This window comes from Perognathus longimembris, chromosome 27 (assembly GCF_023159225.1).
Source record: "Perognathus longimembris pacificus isolate PPM17 chromosome 27, ASM2315922v1, whole genome shotgun sequence".
Classification (NCBI taxonomy): Eukaryota; Metazoa; Chordata; class Mammalia; order Rodentia; family Heteromyidae; genus Perognathus; species Perognathus longimembris.
In genome coordinates, this window is record NC_063187.1 from 3,325,168 (window position 1) to 3,345,930 (window position 20,763).

The window sequence follows — 20,763 nt, forward strand, 5'->3', positions numbered from 1 at the left end:
GGGGTAGAGCGCCAGGCTTGGGAGAGAAAGCTAAGCGAGAGCTTCGATCCCCGAGTTCACACCTTCATCCTCCTCCCCACCCACCCATACCAGTGCAAACCAAGCTCTAAGCTAAAACCAAACTCAAATGGAAAATAGGAGTTCCTAGCTCCTGAAGGTACTTGGTCCTTGGACCTCTTCCCAAATTCTTTGCCAATTAAGAAAAAAATCATATGCATATATATCTATATGGATCTAACAGACAGATAACATAATAATGAGCTAATCTATCTGAGACCGCTAATATGCTTCCCTTAGGCTTGTAGAAAGCAAGTAGCAGAATTCCCACCACCACCCTTGAAGGAGAAAAGATTATTTTCCCCAAAGTCACCTCTCCAAGATCCCTTTCTGCCTAGCCCAAGGGGGTTTTAAGCAGGGAGAGGCCCAGATGGGAAAAGCTGTGCCTTTTGTGTTGTAAATGAAAGGCCCAACAACTGGGTGGAGACCCTCTAGAAGGACTTAAACCCTGAAGCTCAATTTCTGGGAAGCAGGCTAGTTGGGGAAAAGGAGTGGAGAGATCTGATTCACCCCATTTGGGACACAGAGTGCTTGCTTAGCAAGCCAGAGATCTGAATCTCCAATACCACCCTTATTAGAAGAAACGAATTAAATACATCATAATAATTTTAAAAGAACAGTGGGACTCTCTTGGTTACCTTCTGTCATCCTAGCTACTTGAGGTTGAGATCTGAAGATCTAGATTCCTAACCAGCACATACATACATACATACATAATTTTTTTTTCTTTTGTTGGTCACTTGTGGGGCTTCCACTCAGGGCCTGGATGCCGGTTTTCTGGTGGTTCATTGGGGATAAGAGTCTCCCAGGCATTCCTGCCCAGGCTGGCTTTGAACTGTGATCCTCTTACAGCTCAGCCTCCTGTGTAACTCGGATTACAAAATGTGCTTGACTTCATGACACTATTTCTAATCACCCGGAAAACAGCCAGAAGCACAAGGGCAGCTCAAGTGACAGAACTTCCTGAGTTCAAACCCCAGGACTCCATCTCCCCCCCAACACACACACAGAACAGTATTCTGACTCATCAACTACCGGTTCACCGGAGATGAGAGTCTCATGGACTTACCTGCCCTTGCTGGTTTTGAACCATCTTGGCCTCCTGAGGAGCTGGGACTACAGAGATAAATCTGCTTTTTCCTTGACTCCTCAGAGCTGAAGGATGCAGACAGGTTCACAGGCCTAGCCTGGCAACAGACTGCAGTGACAGTCATCCCAAGCTGCTCTGGTGACTACCCAAGTGATGACTAATCTTTCTTCTCAGGCGCCTCCAACCTCTGTCCTCAGATAAGTAGGCGTCTTCCATTCTCCCTGGCTGCTTCCACAGCCTGTCTGGACTTGTTGGGCCCCAGGGATGTGGTCAGGTTGGAATTCAGCTAAGATTCCTTCCATAGGACAAAGGAGGTACTTCTAAAAATTCACCCAAATTGCCAGCCATGGGACAATTGCCATCCTGGATTTTAGGTTACTTTATTTAGTTCCTGTATCTTGTTTTTGTCTTTTCAGTTTTTTTTTTTTTTGGCCAGTCCTGGGCCTTGGACTCAGGGCCTGAGCACTGTCCCTGGCTTCTTTTTGCTCAAGGCTAGCACTCTGCCACTTGAGCCACAGCGCCACTTCTGGCCGTTTTCTGTATATGTGGTGCTGGGGAATTGAACCCAGGGCCTCATGTATAGGAGGCAAGCACTCTTGCCACTGGGCCATATCCCCAGCCCCTGGTTTCTGTATCTTGAACCAAGGTAGGCAGTGGGATTTTTCTGGTTGGTGTTTTGGTTTTGTGTCAATACTGAGACCTTGAGCTCTGGGCCTGGCGCTCTAACACTTGAGCCATAGTTCCACACAGCTTTTTGCTGGTTCATAGGAGGTAAGAGGCTCACAGATTTTCCTACTTGGACTGGCTTGATCCTCAGAGCTCAGCTTCCCCAAGTAGCTAGGGATTGCAAGAGTGAACTACCTCTATTAACCCATCCCCATCATCATCACCACCAAGAAAGAACCTTCCGGAATACATTTCAATAAAGAGCCTTAAGAGGCCCCCTGGGGAGCCGCGGGAAGTCATTTCCAGACTCTCAGCTGACACCCTGGAGTGTTATTTCCCAGGAGGGTCCTAATGATAACCACTCGCAAGGCCCTGGGGAGACAGGCAGTGGATTTCTGTGGAAGTCCATCACGCGGTGGATTAAGAAGTATCTGAGGGCTGGGAATGTGGCCTAGTGGTAGAGTGCTTGTCTCACATACATGAGGCCCTGGGTTCAATTCCTCAGCACCCCATACATAGAAAAAGCCAGAAGTGGCGCTGTGGCTCAAGTGGCAGAGTGCTAGTAGCCTTGAGCAAAAAGAAGCCAGGGACAGTGCTCAGGCCCTGAGTTCAAGCCCCAGGACCAGAGAGGAGGAAGAGAGAGAGGGGAGGGAGGAAAAAGGAAGAGAAGAGGAGGAATAATAATTATTATTATTATTCTAGGGAGTTAAATGGTTTCCATGGGCTTTCTTAGCTGTGCCCTTTCTTGATCTGTCAGAGTAATGGGATTTGTTTCCTCAGGGTTGGAACCCCAGGTTGGGGGAGAGGTGTAAACTTAGGGACCTCCTTATCTGTTTTTCCCCTGGAGGACTGCCCTGGGGAGTTTAACAAAGTAAGCGTCTCCAAAACAAATTCTTCACTTTAGCATTTGTGAAGCAAGATAAGCCTTCCTTAAATGCCTTCATTTACATAACTCTTTAGCATATGGTTGCCACTTCCCGGGAAGCTGACTTCCTGAAGTCCCTTAGCCCTAAACTCTTAGAGACCCCGGTACTGAAAGAGAGAGTCCTCCATCCCTTCCCAGTCTTCTTCAGAAAATGGTGTTCGCATTTACTTTAGAAATAAACAGCTAGCTACCAGTGGCTCACGCCTGTCATCCCAGCTACTCAGGAGGCTGAGATCGGAAGATGGAGGTTCGAAGCCAGCCTGGGCAGGAAAGTCTGTGAGACTCTGATCTCCGATGAACTGTAGTAGTGAGCACAGCTGACTCCATCTTGACTAGGGAAACATGGTAGGAAATGTTGGGGGGGGAATAGTGTGGGGGTCAACCTGACCCCCAAATTCTGCTTCTGTAAATGGCCTGCTTAACTTGTTTATTGCTTGCTCTGCCCCCAGCGTCAACCCCCTACATCTGTGTTACGCTTTTACCTTGACGAACCCCAATTTGAGGACAGTTTGGGGTCACTGTGGCAGTCCTGCACTGTCCCTGGCCGGTCAGTTTGCTTTTTTGCTTCCCCAATAAATCCATCTTTTTGCTTGAGACTGTCTCTTGCTTGGTGGACTCTTGGGGGGACGGGGAATCCCCTCCCTCGAACCCCTTAACAGAACCACCAGAAAACCGGGAGTGAAGCTGTGGCTCAAGTGGTAGAGCGCCAGCCTTCAGTGAAAGAGCTCAGGGACAGCGCCCAGACCCTGAGTTTTCAAGCCCCACAACTGAAAAAAAAAAGAAGAGAAAAGGAAGGAAGAAGGAGAAAGGGAGGAAGGGAGGGAGGGAGGAAGGAAGGAAGAAAGAAAGAAAGAACAAAAAAGGAAGAAAAGAAGGATCTCCAAGATTTCCTGCCCAGGCTGGCTTTGAACCTTGATCCTCAGATCTCAGCCTCCTGAGTATCTGGGATGACAGGCGTGAGCCACTGGCTCATGGCTAATTATTATTATTTTATTAAATTTTTAATGCAGATACTGGAGCTTGAATTCAGAACCTGGATGCTGGCCTTTAGTCATATATATATCCTTTTTTTTTTGCCAGTCATTTTGCTCATGGCTAGCACTCTACCACTTGAACCACAGGGCCAATTCTGGCTTTTTCCATATATGTGGTGCTGAGGAATCGAACCCAGGGCTTCATGTATAAGAGGCAAGCACTCTACCACTAGGCCATATTAAAAGGATCTGTCCCGGCCATCCCAGAGGACCATGCGGAGATAATCACAGGCAGGAGAAGAAGGTTCATAAGGAGGTTTATTAGTGGGGCCATAGTTCCCACGGGAGAGGGAGCTACATGGCGTCTGCACCTTATCCAGGTGGCAGCTTCTCTCTCTGGGGGTAAAGGGGAAGTAGGTAGGTAGTGAGTAGGGGTGGCTCATTAGGTATGGGTGGATCTGGGAACTAGTGGGAGGAGCTGAGGACCTGAGGCTAGGGAAATGCTAACATATATTCCCAGCCTCTAGCTATTTTTTTTTTTGCCAGTCCTGTGGCTTGGACTCAGGGCCTGAGCACTGTCCCTGGCTTCTTTTTGCTCAAGGCTAGCACTCTGCCACTTGAGCCACAGCGCCAATTCCGGCTTTTTCCATATATGTGGTGCTGAGGAATCGAACCCAGGGCTTCATGTATACAAGGCGAGCGCTCTACCACTAGGCCATATTCCCAGCCCCTGTTTTTTTTGTAAGGTTAGTTTGCTACCATTTGAGCCATGCCTCCATTTTCAGGTATTTATTAATTTATTGCCAGGTCATTGGCATAGGGAATCATCTTGGATTTATCTGCCCAGGGTTGGCTTTGAACCACAGTCCTCAGAAAGTAGCTGGTATTATAAACTCGAGTCACAACCTCCAGCTGCACTTATTTTATTTTTGCCAGTCCTGGGGCTTGAACTTGGGGCCTGGGTGCTGTCCCTGAGCTTCTTTTGCTCAAGGCGAACACTCTACCACTTGAGAGCCACAGCACCACTTTTGGCCTTTTCTATGTATGTGGTGCTGAGGAATCGAACCCAGGGCTTCACGCTTGCTAGGCAAGCACTCTACCACTGAGCCCCCTTTCCAGCCCTGGATTTATTGATTTTTGTGACTTCATAAAGTTCATCACAGTGTAATAAAGAGCTGCCCCGTGAGCTTGCTGTGATTGATTTGGCCAAATGGTGTGTAAAGCAAGTCCATCTGAATAATACGATCCCCAAATGTGCTTTCCATCCCCGTATGCTTGCGGGTTAAGAACATGTGGGAAGGGGAGAGGAAGTTGGGGAGGGGGGTGCTCTTTCCTCCTCCAGGCTGGAGAACTTGGCAGTGCCTGTGGAAAATGAGCCCCCCGCTCTTCCCCCCCGCCCCGGCTGAACAGCCCATTCGAACCGATTTCATACTTTGCCTTCCTCGGCCTTTGGAATGTGGAAGCTAAAACCCAGATTTCTACATTTAACCCTTGGAGAGAAACAAGATCATCTCTTTCTTCCTTTCCAAGAATATGGAAGATAATGCAGTGTGTGTGTGTGTGTGTGTGTGTGTGTGTGTGTACTGAGGCCTGAGCCCAAAAGGCTGAGTCCCGTCCCATAGGTTTATTATTTTTGCCAGTCCTGGGGCTTGAACTCAGGGCCTGAGCACTGTCCCTGAGCTTCTTTTTGCTCAAGGCTGGCACTCTACCCCTTGAGCCACAGCGCCACTTCTGGCTTTTTCTGTGTAAGTGGTGCTGAGGAACCGAACCCAGGACTTCATGCATGCTAGGTGAGCACTCTACCCCTGAGCAACCTTCCCAGCCCTGTCCCTTAGCTTTATTGCTTAGGACTAATGCTGCACTGTTTGAGCCACAGCTCCACTTGTGATTTGCTGCTTCCTTGGAGATGGGAGGCTCATGGACTTGGCTGTCCAGGTTGGCTTTGAACCTTGATCATCAGATCTCAGCCACTGGAAGTGCTGGGCTTACATAAAGGCATGAGCCACCAGTGTCTGTACTTTGCTTTTAGGATGGGTTCTGGTTCTCATGACTACCTTTTGCCCACCCTGGCCTTGAACTTGAGGTCCTCTAGGAAGGCAGGTTATTCATCTTGACTGGCGTAAAGAAATGACGGGCTGGTGGCTCACGCCTGTCATCCCAGCTACTCAGGAGGCTGAGATCTGAGGATCAGGGTTTGAAGCCAGCCATGGCAGGAAAACCCCTGAGATTCTTTATCGCCAGCCAATGAAGCACCAGAAAAGCTGATAGTGGGGGAAGCACTAGACTTGAGCACAAAAGTTGGGACAGAGTCTCTGTGAGACTCTTTTTTTTTTTTTTGGCCAGTCCTGGGCCTTGGACTCAGGGCCTGAGCACTGTCCCTGGCTTCTTCCCGCTCAAGGCTAGCACTCTGCCACTTGAGCCACAGTGCCGCTTCTGGCCGTTTTCTGTATATGTGGTGCTGGGGAATCGAACACTAGGGCCTCTTGTATCCGAGGCAGGCACTCTTGCCACTAGGCTATATTCCCAGCCCCTCTGTGAGACTCTTATTATTCAATGAACCACTCAAAAACCTAAGGTGCAGCTGTGCCTCAAAGTGGCAGAGCAAAAGAGCTCAGAGACAGCACCCAGGCCCTGAGTTCAAGTCCCACAACCAACTAAAAAAAAAAAAAAAAGGATCACAGATTTTCCTGCCTGGATTGGCTTCGAAGTTCCATCCTTTCCTTTCAGCCTCCTGAGTAGCTAGAATTATGGCTGAACTACTCTTTCACGTCTTTCCCCTCGCCAATTACTTAAGGATACTTTACCTTGATCAACTGTGAGCTGTTGGAACAGGCTGATTCAATTAGGGGTCCACAGGAAAAAAAAAATATGCCATGTAACTATTGTCATAAAATTCTTCAACCTTTATGCTCAAGCCCACATGATATTTCTGAGGGAAACTGGGAACACAGAGCGGTGTTTTCTTTCTCCTGTGTTAGTACCTTTAATTGTCTTCCTCTCCTGATGGCTTTGCAAAGAAAACCAATCCATGAAGAGGTTGTATCACAGAATTAGGTTGGCAAGGGAAAGCTGTGATCCAAGAGGAAATATATATATATATATATATATATATATACACACACACACACACACAATGTGTATAACATATAGAACATATAGTATATACTATATAACTGTATGTATAACTGCATTTATATATATATTTCACATACATACATATATCCTGGCCATTGTCCCTGAACTTTTTCTGCACAAGGCTAGTGCTCTACCACTTGGATCACAGCCTTTTTGGTAATTCATTGGCGATAAAGAGTTTCACAGACTTTCCTGCCCTGGCTGGCTTCAAACCAATCCTCAGATCTGTTTCCTGAGTAGCTGGGATTGCAGGCGTGAGCTACCTGAGTCTGATAAAGGGGCACACTCGTGTGAGAGTTTGAGGGGCTTCCTTGGAGGAATAGGGCATCTGAGATGCGCTCAACTCTCTCTTCTTTCCATGTTCACCCATTTTTGTGTTTCTATGATTCGGAGCAAGTGCATTTGCACGTCATTTATGGGTTCCTTTTGGGGGAGGGGGTGGGCAGAATTCTTTTACTTCTATGCACTGAATTTGCCTAAATCCCCTTTGGCATGGGGTGTGTGTGTGTGTGTGTGTGTGTGTGTGTGTGTGTGTGTAACTGACAAGTTAGCAGGAGTCCCTCTGTGCAGGACTCTGCAAGAATTGACTTCCTGTTCTTCTAGAACAATACGCAATGCAGGGAGAAGGTAATGGATACTGAAGGGCGTGAATGCGTTTGGGATTCCCGTTCCCACGAGTCCCCACCTAGTTTCTCGGAACCTGTCCTAAACCCCTGGGGACTGAAGGTCTTGGGGACTCCGGATCAAAACTGGGAAATGGACAGGAAGAGACAGAGGCCCCTGAAGGCGCCCATCAGGGAGGGAGAGCTGGGGGGGATTTTATGGTGCTGCTCCCTCTCTTGTTGGTTGTAATGGGATTAGGGCCCGCGGCTCTGGGAAAGGAGCTCTTGTGGGCACATGGCCTGGCTGACAGACACCTCCTTTATGCACGGTGTCTAAGACCTTCGGAGTCCTTTCTTCTGTTTCATTGGGGCTGGGACATGGAATCCTGGGGCCTCCTGCCTGCCAGGCAAATACTCTTTTAAGACTGAGCCCCCAAATTTCTTTATTTCATTCTTTTGTTGGTTGTGGGGCTTGAACTCGGGGCCTGGGCACTGTCCCTGAGCCTTTGTGTTCAAGGCTGGTGCTCTACCACTTGAGCCACAGCGCCACTTCTGGTTTTTGAGTGGTTCATTGGAGATAAGAGTCTCATGGGGACTTTTCTGCCCTGGCTGGCTTTGAACTGTGACCCTCAGATCTCAGCTTCCTGAGTAGCTAGGATGACAGGCGTGAGCACCGATGCCTGGCAATTTCATTTATCTTTTTGGTGCTGGTCCTGGGGCTTGAACTCAGGGCCTGGGGTGCTGTCCCTGAGCTTCTTTTGCTCCAGTCTTGCGCTCTACCACTTGAGCCACAGCTCCACTTTTGGCTTTTTGGTGCTTCACTGGAGATCAGTCTTTCCTGCCGTGGCTGGCTTGAAACCATGATCCTCAGATGTCAGCCTCCTGAGTAGCTGGGATGGCAGACGTGAGCTGCTGGTGGCTAGCTGCATTTTCCACTTTGAGTGCTCAGAAACAAACCAACAAACAGAAAAGCCACTCAACACCAGTGATTTAAGAACATCGACATTTATTTAACATGATAAAAAAGAAATGAGATATGAACATTTGCATTGAAACGATCGTTAAGTAGCCTTTAATACATTACAGGTGTTCATTGTATGTACACAATGAACATAATTACATTTGTACACAAACTAAGTACAGGACTGGGGGGAAACCTGCTTATTGCTGTTCAAGTCTGCTCCGCCCGCGAGGGAGGGCCGGTGTGGCAGGAATCTACCTGGCGTTTCTCCTGGGGGACGGGAGGCGGCGAGGGGCCTGCGGAAGCGGACAGAGCGGGGGCACTCACTGTGGGCGTGGCGATCTGACGGAGGAGGAAGGACGGATGGAGGGTGGCAGAAAACAGGGCGCACACCTCACGGGCAAGAAGAATCAAGTGGCACGGGGTTAGATCGGTGGAGGGACCGATCTCCAGCTGTTACAAATCAAGGGTTGAAACAAAGCAGTCCTGGAGCGGAGCACGGAGAAGAGAAGGGAAGAAAATCAAAGGTCCTTGGAAATAATAACTAACCCTATGCAAGGAGGAAGGGGGGCAGGACGGGGCTTGGGGTGTGTGTGGGGGGGCGCTGTGGGGTGGACTGCACACGATGGACCCTCCCTCGGGGTGCAAGCTGGGGGACGACAGAGGGGCCGGTGGGCGCCTTAAAGCTGTTCGGAAGGATCGTGTTCCGGGGTGATCGGGGGACGCTCGGAGTTGCGGAGTGGAGGCGTTCTGTACACGTCTTGTCACGGCGGCTGGGATGGGGTGGCTGAAAAACAAGGAGGAAGGCGTGTTGACCCCTGTGGCTGGAGGGGTCCCCAGGGGCGGTTCAAGGGGCTCAGCACAACATAACATGGGGGCTCTCTGCACCCCTGGGCCAGCCTCCAGGGCCTGCCGGAACAAGGGAGGTTCAAGAGTCACTACACGGACATTGGGGTGCAAGGACATGGAGCAAGACGCACAGTTCTCATAAACTGCCTTTTTTATTTGTCAGTTGTGGGGCTCGAACTCAGGGCCTGGGCGCTGTCCCTGCGCTCTTTCCCTCAAGGCTGGTGCTCTAGTGCTTTGAGCCACGGCTCCACTTCTGCTTTTCTGGTGGTTCACTGGGTATTAGAGCCGCAGGGACTTTCCTGCCCAGGCTGGCTTTGAACCCTGATCCTCAGATCTCAGCCTCCTGAGTGGATGACATGAAGTTACAGGATGTGCCGTCCGTGCTTCGAAGCCCTGGCTCCCGGCTCTCCGCCCCCCTGGAGCATCCACGGTGAGTGGGAGGGTGAAGGAGGTGGGGGCAGGCCTTACCTGGGGCCTACACGCACATGAAGTGTGACCCTTCGGGGAGCTGTGTGGGCAGGGGCGGCTCTGGCGAGGCCGAGGGCTCAGGAGATGGAGACACACTTGTCACTGGAAAAGAGAAAAGGTGGGGTTCAGTCAGTCCTTGCTGGGGACCCCCCCACCCCCGTAAGGACATGGGGGTGAGGGGCCTTCTAAGTTCACATGGCATTGACCCGCCACAAACCGCTCCCGACACCTGCTTTCGTTTCCTGCTTGCTTGTTTCTGCTGGTGCTGGCAGTGTGATTTGGACTGAGGGCCTCCCACTCTCAATTGGTTCTTTATCTTTATTTGCCAGTCCTGGGGCTTGAACTCAGGGCCTGGATGCTGCCCCTGAGCTTCTTTGGCTCAACGCTCTACTACTACTTGAGCCACAGTGCCACTTCCAGCTATGTAAAGATAGTTTATTGGAGATGAGAGTCTCACGGACTTTCCTGCCCTGGCTGGCTTTGAACCACGATCCTCAGATCTCAGCCTCCTGAGTAGCTGGGATGACAGGCGGGAGCTACGGGCGCTGGGCTCACCAGTTCTGCAGCTGAGCCTCGTGGGAAGGGAGGGTTATTGGAGGGATTACTCGCTATGAACCCCAAGAAGCAAAGTAGACAATGTAAACCGTATACAACTGCACATCATGAAGACAGGGAGGATCAAAAGCGTGATAGGCTGGAATGCAGCTCCGTGGCGAAGCACTTGCCTAGCAAGTACACCGTGCTGGGGGCCATTCCCAGTACCCAAACAGAAGACCAAAAACAACAACAAAAACCCAATATGCTGGGAAGGTGGTTTCGTGGTGGAGTGCTGGCCTAGCATGCATGAAGCCCTGGGTTTGATTCCTCAGCACCCCAAAAACAAAACCCAAATAAATTAAGAGGGCAGCACAGAATGCCTACTGCTTATTTTTGTGCTGGTACCAAGGTTTGAATGTGCACTCTAGCCCCGAGACCTACCTACGAGCGCCTGACTCTCGCGAGAGGCCTCAGGAGTGGGCTCACGAGAAGCGGCCGGCTCAATTTGGTCAGCAACACTGCCATCTTCTTCAGGGCTGTCTAGTGCTTCGTGGTTTGTGATCTTCCTCTCACCTCCAGGGCTACGGGAAACGGACTGATGTTAAGCGTGTTGGGCAAAGGAATCAATTTTTCTCAAGATCGGGTCCTCAGTACAGTGCAGACAGCCCCAAACCCCCACCGGGCCCCTCAGCTGCCCCAGTGCTAGGGTGACTGCTGTGGAACCCATTATTATTATTATTATTATTCCTTTATTTTTCCAGTCCTGAGGCTTGAACTCAGGGCCTAGGCGCTGTACCTGAGCTTCTTTCACACAAGGCTGGCGCTCGACCACTTGATCCACAGCGCCACTTCCAGTTTTCTTTTGGTTCATTGGTATTAAGAGTCTCATGAACTTTCCTGCCTGGGTTGGCTTTGAACCCCAATCCTCAGATCTCAGTCTCCTGAGTAGCTGGGATGACCGGTGAGAGCCAGTATCTAGCTTACTTCTTTTCTTTTCTTTTCTTTTTTTGCCAGTCCTGGGCCTTGGACTCAGGGCCTGAGCACTGTCCCTGGCTTCTTCCCGCTCAAGGCTAGCACTCTGCCACTTGAGCCACAGCGCCCCTTCTGGCTGTTTTCTATATGTGGTGCTGGGGAATCGAACCCAGGGCGTCATGTAGATGTAAGCGCTCTTGCCGCTAGGCCATATCCCCAGCCCTCTAGCTTACTTCTTTTTCTTACTTCATACAAATTAAAAAAACAAAACAAAACTAACAGAGCTGGGCACCGGTGGCTCACGCCTGTCATCCCAGCTACTCAGGAGGCTGAGATCTCAGGATCGTGGTTCAAAGCCTGTCCAAGCAGCAAAGTCTGTGAGACTCTTATCTCTAATGAATACTCAGAAAAAGCCAACAGTGGGGGCTGTGGTTCAAGTGGTAGAGCACTAGCCTTGATCACAAAGAAGCTCAGGGACAGTGCCCAGGCCCTGAAAAAAAGTTCTTATAAAGGTGATGTACAGAGGGGTTACAGTTACATAAGCTCTTGCTCTTAATTACCTGCATGTGACTCCAGCAGGTGTGGGCTCCTCGCTCCTCTCCTTATCCCCCGATTCTTCAGAGTTTATCTCCTTTGGCTCAGGGGTGAAAAGCATGCCATAGACGGCATGCTCCGTTCTCTTCGACTGCAAGAGAAGAAGAACATGGTTTCTACTGTGTTCTTACCACCTTAACACGTCAATCTACAACGATCTCAAAACATATCCAAAGGCCAGGTCCTGGTGGCTCACACCTATGATCTGAGGATCACAGTTCAAAGCCATTCTGGGCAGGAAAGTCCATGAGACTCTTATCTCCAATGAACCACCAGAAAACCGGAAGTGGAGCTGTGGATCAAAGTGGCAGAGCACCAGCCTTGAGCAAAAGAGCTCAGGGACAGCGCCTAGGCCCTGAGTTCAAGCCCCACGACCAATAAAAACAAAAACAAAACAAAAAAAACCCTTATCAAATGACTCTGGAACATATACCAAATATTTACTGGCTAAAAAAAAAATCTGGGGGGCTGGGAATATGGCCTAGTGGTAGAGTGCTCGCCTCGTATACATGAAGCCCTAGGTTCGATTCCTCAGCACCACCTATATAGAAAATGGCCAGAAGTGGTGCTGTGGCTCAAATGGTAGAGTGGTAGCCTTGAGCAAAAAGAAGCCAGGGACAGTGCTCAGGCCCTGAGTTCAAGCCCCAGGACTGGCAAAAAAAAAAAAAATCTGGGTTGGAATATATTAAAACGATTAACATTACTTCCTATTTACATATCATCAAGACCTAGCTATAATTGAATTGGCAATGCTTTATTCCAGGTTTGATTATGCTGTGTGTGTGTGTGTGTGTGTGTGTGTGTGTGTGTGTGTGTGCTGGTCCTGGGTCTTGAACTTGAACTCAGGGTCTGGGTGCTGCCCCTGAGCTCTTCCACTCTACCACTTGAGCCACAGCTCACTTCCAGTTTTCTGGTGGTTCAATGGACACAACAGTCTCACGGACTTTCCTGCCCAGGCTGGCTTTGAACCAGGATCCTCAGATCTCAGCCTTCTGGGTAGCTGGTACGACAGGCGTGAGCCATGGTGCTTGCAAGGCCACGTGTGTCCTTTGTGGCTGAGCAGGTCACCCGTGGCCTCTGACGGAAGGAATCGCGCCCTGGCTTTCTCTGGCGGGATCTCGTCTGTCCTCAGGTCTCACTCTACCTCCTTGCTGAAGTCTGGGCTTTGGGGCTCGGCTGCACCGACTGGAACGATGTCTTCTACAGGAGATCCACGCTTTGGCTTTCCATCGTTTTCCATACTGACAGCATCCGGTTCCTTCAGGCCCTCATCTCTCCTTCGAGTCTGGGAGACACAGAGCATTTCCAGCGTGATTTCTCCTGTGGCTGGGCTAGAGGCGAGTGTCACAGTGCCCGGCCAAGCAGCTGGAGAGGCAGGCCCACCGGGCAGAGAAGGGCACTGGGTACACCCCCACGCCATGACGGATGGAGTCCACCCATAGTGGACCACGGTGTGCTAAGAGATGGCCCAGAGCAAGCTACAGACAAACAAGGCCCTGCCTAGGGAAGGGGCCAGGAACGAACAGGGAGGCACGGCACGGAGACTCTTGCAAGGAGAAACTGAGAGCCACAGACAGTGCCATTCTGGTCCCACTTGAGTCAGGACACACTCACACACATTTCATGGGGAGGGAACTGGAGGCTATTTTGGTCCTTGGCATAATGTACCAGTACTGGGGCTTGAACTCAGAGCCTGGGTGCTACTGCTTGGCTTCTTCGCACTCCAGGCTAGCACTTTCACACTGAGCAACAGCTCTGGCTTTTTTTTTCCCCCTCCCCATATTTTTGGGTCTGTTGTAGGGTGAAACTCAGGGACCAGGTGCTGTCCCTGAGCCTCTTTGGCTCAGGGCTAACACTCTACCCCTTGAGCCACAGCTCCACGTCTGGCTTTTCCTGTTTTACGTGCAACTCTTCAAGTCATGTGGGATTTCAAACAGAAAAAGCCAAGGTGTGCAAGTACCTGGACCACCCTGAAGGGATTTTCCCTTAGACTGGAAGGGCTCTGTACAGGGGACGAGTCGGAAGCACCGAGAACATTCCATCCTTTCTTCCTTTCCCGCAGGCAGGCCTGCTGATGCCTCCGGATTCTCTCCATCTGTTCCTCCACTGTCATCCTGGGCCGAGAACTTTCTGCCAGGCAGAGTTGCTCTACTGCACTTCGCGGCCGTTCCTTGGAATGAAAAAGAAATGTGTGAATATACATGAGCACCGAGCACAGAGTCCTTGTGAAAAGTAGGGTGGAAAAATGCACTCCTTACTCGAACAAATAATGTTGAGTGAGACAAGCCTAGAACACAGAAAACAAAGGGGCATGATCTCCCTGATATATGACTGTTAACAAAGGGAGACGGAGAGACAGTAGAGACCAAGTCTGTGAATACTGTATATGTTCTTGATACATTGTATATTGCATATATGTCAACCTGACCTAGACAAGGGATAGAAAAACAGGTTGTAAGATATCATAAGAAATGTACACACTGCCCTACTATGTAACTGCACCCTCTTTGCACAACACCTTGTAAAAAAAATTTATGTCCAATTAATAAAAAAAAAAAAAAAAAAAAAAAAAAAAAAAAAAAAAGAAAAATGCACTCCTTTACTTTGCTTTCAAAACTCCCAAGTGGAGGTTTTGGCTGGGCACTGTTGCTCACGCCTAGAACCCCAGCTACTAGGGAGGCTGAGTTCTGAGATCACGGTTCAAAGCCAGCCTGGGCAGGAAAGCCAGTGAGCCCAAGAAAAAGTCAGAAGTGGAGCTGTGGCTCAAGGGGTAAAGCACTGGCCCCGAGCTTTTAAAAAGAAGCCCAGGGACACGGCCCAGGCCCCGAGTTCAAGCTCCAGGACCAGCTCCCCCTCCCAAAAAAGTGGAGGTTTTGAATACTAGCAAGGTTGATGGGAAGGCAAGTTGAGTCATTTCACCCCTAGCTGCAATGGGCGTGCAGGGTTGTCAATGGAGAGAGGAAGAGGGGAGGTGGAAGGAGGGGAAGAGGGGCACTTGAGAGTGGCTTTTCTTAGGTAAAACCAGAACAGAACAAAACCAACATGGCTGCCCTGGAATACATTTAGGCCAGGTCCTGAAACAGCAAAGTCCTTGAAAGTCAAGACTGACAAACAGGAAGGGGGGCGGGGTGGAGGGGGGGTAGACACGGCCATAAATGGAAGGGTTGGTCCACTCTAACTTTGACATAACCATCAGAAATGCTGCAGACATCTGCCCATCAGGAAACACGAAGATTTACTCTGTGAAACACACTCATTTCTGGAACCTCACATAGAACTCGTTAGGAAGGTTTTTCTCAACACGTTCCCGCTTCGTGTTCTGTAAACTGAAGAAGGTTGAGAAATACTAGTCCCCAAAATGAACAGAGGGCTGGGAAAGTGGTTTAGTGGAAGCCCTGGGTTTGATTCCTCAGTACCACAGACACAGAAAAAGCCGGAAGTGGAGCTGTGGCTCAAGGGGTGGAGCGCCAGCCTTGAGTGAAAAAGCTCAGGGACAGCGCCCAGGACATGAGTTCAAGCCCCAGGACTGGACAGACAATCTCGGGTTGGCGGATGCCTGTCCCAGACGCTAGACGCCTGGCTGTTCTGTGTGATGGGGGTGTGGGGTTCATCTGCCTGCTGGGGTGAGCGGCAGAGGGGAGAGTGAGTCTGGTAGTGGTGGAGGCCGCAGAGCCTGGGAGGAAGGCAGGGCGCAGGCGCCAGGGCCTGGGAGGCGGGGGAGTAGTCACTGGGGCTTCACCGACGCGGTGAGGAAAGAACCGATGAGTCACAGCTCCAGGAATGACTTGCAGGCAGGGCTGGCCTGCTGCTACGTGCTCATGGCTGAGGTCAGCACCCCTGCACCTCAAACCACCCCCCTTTCTTCCTTTTATCTAAGTCTGCCTGTCTTTTCACGCCTGGCTGGTGCGCTACCCCTTGAGCCAGGCCCCCAGTCTTAGTTTTTGCTCTGGCCAAGCTCATTCACCCACTCCTATTCAGCTTCCGGCTCTGCCTCTGCAGTGCGTGTACAGCACCGCACACCTCAGTCTTCTGAGTGGCTGGGTGTACAGGCGTGAACCACCAGCGCCAGGCGCATCACGGGAACTCTTACAGGCCTCCAGGGCAGCCATCAAAGTGAAGGCCCCGACCCGGGGGGGGACTGACCCAGAGCCTAGAAGTGGCCCTAGGGTGCCACTGTCTAAATGTAATTGGACAGTGGCCATGTCTTTCTTAAGAGGATGCACAAAGAATTCTGTAAACTGCTGTAAATGGGCGGAGGGAGGTAAGAAACTGACAGGGTAGCCTGGGAAACTTCGAGAACCCCAAGTTTCTAGTCCAGTACCGTTCTGAGGTCGAGCATCTTCTTGGTTTTCCTCAAGGTCACGTACGAAGCAATGGTGGAAGACTCTGGCGTTGGTGACTTGGTTCTGGGGGAGACGACCCCCACGGGAAAGTGTGACCCTAAAAGGAAAACGGACTCCCATGATGCCCTGTTTATTTGTGACAGGCTTCATTTCTCAGGGTTTTTTGTGTGTGTGTGTGTGTGTGCGCGTGCCAACATTGGGGCTTGACCACTTGGGCCACGGCTCCACTTCTGGTTTTTGCTGGTTCATTGGAGAGTCTCATGGACTTTCCTGCCCCAGCTGGCTTTATACTGCGATCCTCAGATCTCAACCACTGAGTAGCTAGGATGACAGGTGTGAGCCAACGGTACCTGGCACAAATATATACTATATTTTAGTTTTCTCTTTTTTTATTTTGCCAGTCCTGGGGCTTGAACTCAGGGCCTGGGCACTGTCCCTGAGCTTCGTTTTGCTCAAGGCTGGCACTCTACCACTTGAGCCACAGAGCCACTTCTGGCCATTTTCTGTATATGTGGTGCTGGGGAATTGAACCCAGGGTTTCACGCATGCTAGGTGAGCACTCTACCACTAGGCCACCTTCCCAGCACCCGTATATACTGTTTTTGTGCAAGTCGTTAGAAATTATTTTTCTCATCTTTTTGTTTTTACAATTCAGATACCAAGCCACAGGACTGGCAAAAAAAAGAACTCATATATGCCTGGCATGGTGGTTCACGCCTGTAATTCTAGCATTCAGGAGGCTGAGGCAGGGGGCTCAAGAGTTCTAGGCTGGGGATGGGAATATGGCCCAGTGGCAAGAGTGCTCGCCTCCTACACATGAAGTTCTGGGTTCGATTCCCCAGCACCACATATACAGAAAACTGCCAGAAGTGGCGCTGTGGCTCAAGTGGCACAGTGCTAGCCTAGAGCAAAAAGAAGCTCAGGGACAGTGCTCAGGCCCTGAGTTCAAGGCCCAGGAATGGTTTGTTTTTTCTTCTTCCACACTGCTGTTTTATTATAACTTACCCAACAGAACAACAGAATGGGCTACGACTGACTCAAACACACGTGTCTCATCACCAGTGATTAAATATAAAGTTAAGCACTGAAGTCATTTGGGGGTTATGCATCAAACCCAAAACATGCTTGTAACTCGTCTTTATTTACTACCCACCAAAGAAACCAGAAGTAGAACTGTGGCTCAAGTGGTACAGCATTAAGCCTTGGGCAAAGGGACAGTGCTCAGGCCCTGAGTTCAAGGCCCAGGACTGGTTTAAAAAAAAAAAGTGGCTGGGAATATGGCCTAGCGGCAAGAGTGCTTGCCTCCCATACATGAAGCCCTGGGTCTGATTCCCCAGTACCACATATACAGAAAATGGCCAGAAGAGGTGCTGTGGCTCAAGTAGTAGAGTGCTAGCCTTGAGCATAAGGAAGCCAAGGACAGTGCTCAGGCCCCAAGTCCAAGCCCGGGACTGGCAATTAAAAAAAACAACACAAAAAACAACAACAACAAAAAGTTCCAGGTTAGTCTGGGTCACATGGCAAGATCCTATCTCAAAACAGGTGTGTGTGAGCCACCGACTACTACCCTCAGATCTCAGGAGGCGGACATCTGAGGATCTCTGTTCAAAGCCAGCCTGGGCAGAAAAGTTCCTGTTGAGACTCTGATCTCCAAGGAATCACTCAAAAACTGGAAGTGGCACTGTGGCTTAAATGCAAGACTGCTAGCCTTGAGCACAAAGAGGCTCAGGGGCAGTGCCCAGGCCCTGAGTTCAAACCCCACAATCGACAGGAAAAAAAAAAAAAAGACTGTCCACAAAGCAAAACCAAAGGAGCCAAGGCGGTGATGGGGGTGCAGGGCTGACCTTTGACAGCTGTGGGTTCTGCCTCTGACACAGGCTCGGATTTGTCTTCCCCATTAGACTCATCAACTTCCGCCACTGTGGTTAGCTCGGGCTCGCTCTTGTATAGTCTATAATCAGGACCCTGGGGAGGAAGAGCAGGCATGGTCAGAACAGAACCACAAGGTGGCAGGCACTTGCGCCACGCTCCTTTGGGCTGCGCTGGAATCTGGTGGCGGAACCCCGGCCTAGCTTGGACAGGTCTTGGAGTCTAATCGGCAGCACTTAAATCAAATTCCCTTGAAACACTCAAGTCACTGGAAATAACACAATGAATATGAACATGATAACTAAGCAGGAAAAAAAAAAGGAAAACATGTTAACTCAAAGACTTTGTTTTGCCGGGCGCTGGTTGCTCACACCTGTACTCCTAGCTACTCAGGAGGCTGAGATCTGAGGATTGTGGTTCAAAGCCAGTCTCCACAGGCAAGTCCTTGAGACTCTTATCTCTAATGAGCCACAGCAGGAAACCGGAAGTGGAACTGTGGTCCAGAGGGGGTAGGGAGAGTGCTAGTCTTGAGCAGAAAAGCTCAAAGACAGTGCCCAGGCCCTGAGTTCAAGCCTCTTCATGATTGACAAATATACACACAAAACCCACCCCACACCCACCCCTTCCTAAAACCTTTTAAAACTCTCACCTCAGCCTTCCTAGTGCTAGAATTACAGGCATATGCCAATACCCTTGGCTGCAAAAATGTTTTAGTGGTAAAACACTTTGTTTTAAAATTAAGAATATTCCTCTTAGGGACTAAGTCACTGTTGTTCTTTTCTGCTGGAAGCTGGGCTTCCTGAGCGACTGCTGAAGCCTTCAAGGTTACCCTAAGTATTTTTTTTTTTTGGGGGGGGGTAGTACTGAGATTTGAACTCATGGCCTCAGGCTTGCTCGTGGCTGGTGCTCTAATGCTTGAGCCAGGCCCCCAGTCTGGCTTTTTTTCTCCTGGTTCAGTAGAGATGGAATCTCCAGGTGGGCTTGAACCAGCTGTGATCTTCTACGGCCTGGGTAGCAATTACAGGAATGGACCACCGATGCTGATCACACACATTGTTCTCAGGGCCACGAAGGCCTGAACACCATCTCGTAATGCAGCAAGTTTTCACTACGAGGGAGGGTGAGCACTGAGAAGAGTCTCACGATTCTCAGATGTCAGCCTCCTGGGTAGCTGGGGTGACAGGTGTCAGCTACCTAGGCCTGGCTAGGATTCGAACATTGGGTAAGAGAATCGGTTCTGGTTTCCTTGTCATTGTCCTTTCTTATTTCACATCTACCTGCTTTAGCTTAGGCCTGGGACTCAATCTTTGGGGGACCTGCTCTCCTGGACAGGCCCCTCATTGCCCCCCCAGCTCCCTGCCTGGGCTGTTCCTGCTCTAATGCAGGGTTTGCCCCTCAGTTTACTACACTGGGCACTGACAACGTGAATCCATCAGCGTGTGCCAAGTCCCCACTCTCCAAAAGAATTATATTTTTTAAAAAGCGCAAAATTATGAAATTATTAAAATGAGGAAAACCATTAAAAATATGAGCATGCTATAAGAAGCAGACAGGAACAGCAAAAAAACACAAAAAAAGCCGAATGATGACATTATATGTCAATGAAAAGAGCTCTGGCGAACAAGTAGGGTTACCAAACAAACAAACAAAAAAAATGCTTGAGCATGAAACGAAGGAACTTTCCAGAAACAAAGAGGGTGGGGAGGCGGGGCGGGACCCGGTGGCTGCTGGGGCCACTTACACAGTGAGGTCCATTTCTTGGCTGTCCTTGAACTTGATGCATTCTCTTCTCCTCGGGCAGATGCACGGGGCCCCTGCTATAACAGAGCAAGGAGCTGCTATCATTGGACAGAGGGGGGGCTATGGGAAGATGCTCGGTAAAGTCATAAGACCGAGGAAGTGGAGGTCGAGGTGGGGCTACTTCCTCTTCCTAGAGATTGTAGAAGTCACCTTATTTAGACGGGCACAGTGAGGTCAGCATCGCGAAAGTCTTTGCAACGGTACAGTCAATTCACATTCATACGTGCAAAGGGACACTGCCAAGCCGTGAGTCTGAATGAAAAAACAGGAGCCCCCCGCTCCTCCCCCCCCCAAAAAAGCCACTCGGCTGTGTCAAATGACTATATTTCACGTTAAAAGGAGAAGATAGGGCTGGGGATATAGCCTAGTGGCAAGAGTGCCTGCCTCGGATACACGAGGCCCTAGGTTCGATTCCCCAGCACCACATATACAGCAAACGGCCAGAAGCGGCGCTGTGGCTCAAGTGGCAGAGTGCTAGCCTTGAGCGGGAAGAAGCCAGGGACAGTGCTCAGGCCCTGAGTCCAAGGCCCAGGACTGGCCAAAAAAAAAAAAAAAAAAAGGAGAAGATAAAAAAAATATTGCCCCGTGCTGGTGGTTCAAGGTTCAAAGCCAGCCCAGGCAGGAAAGTCCATGAGATTTCTCTCCAATGAACCACCAGAAAACCGGAAGTGGAGCTGTGGCTCAAGTGGTAGAGCACCAGCCTTGAGTGAAAAAGCTCAGGAAAAAGCCAGGTCCTGAGTTAAAAAAAGAAAACAAAACAAAACAAACTTACTCCTTTTTTTTTTTTTTTTGAAATTTCTAGGAAAAACAAAAAACAAAACAACACACCACAAAAACCATTTCTCTTTGGTTTCTGTGTGGGTTTGTGTTTCTCGATTGACAGTATCTCTTTACAACGATCATTTATCTACATCATGCATA

At 49.9% G+C, this 20,763-nt stretch overlaps 1 protein-coding gene across 1 annotated transcript in view; it reads right to left on the minus strand.

Annotated features, from left to right (window-relative positions):
* Nucleotides 1-8,434: 8,434 nt before the first annotated feature.
* Nucleotides 8,435-20,763, minus strand: part of Plekha5 (pleckstrin homology domain containing A5) — a 101,501-nt gene continuing 89,172 nt past the window's right edge. Inside the window, 9 exon segments of the mRNA XM_048335274.1 lie at nt 8,435-9,197; nt 9,728-9,829; nt 10,706-10,845; nt 11,797-11,921; nt 12,975-13,115; nt 13,791-14,000; nt 16,152-16,270; nt 18,018-18,138; nt 19,784-19,972. Coding sequence (XP_048191231.1) covers nt 9,735-9,829; nt 10,706-10,845; nt 11,797-11,921; nt 12,975-13,115; nt 13,791-14,000; nt 16,152-16,270; nt 18,018-18,138; nt 19,784-19,972 — 1,140 coding nt within the window. The 3' untranslated portion in view covers nt 8,435-9,197; nt 9,728-9,734.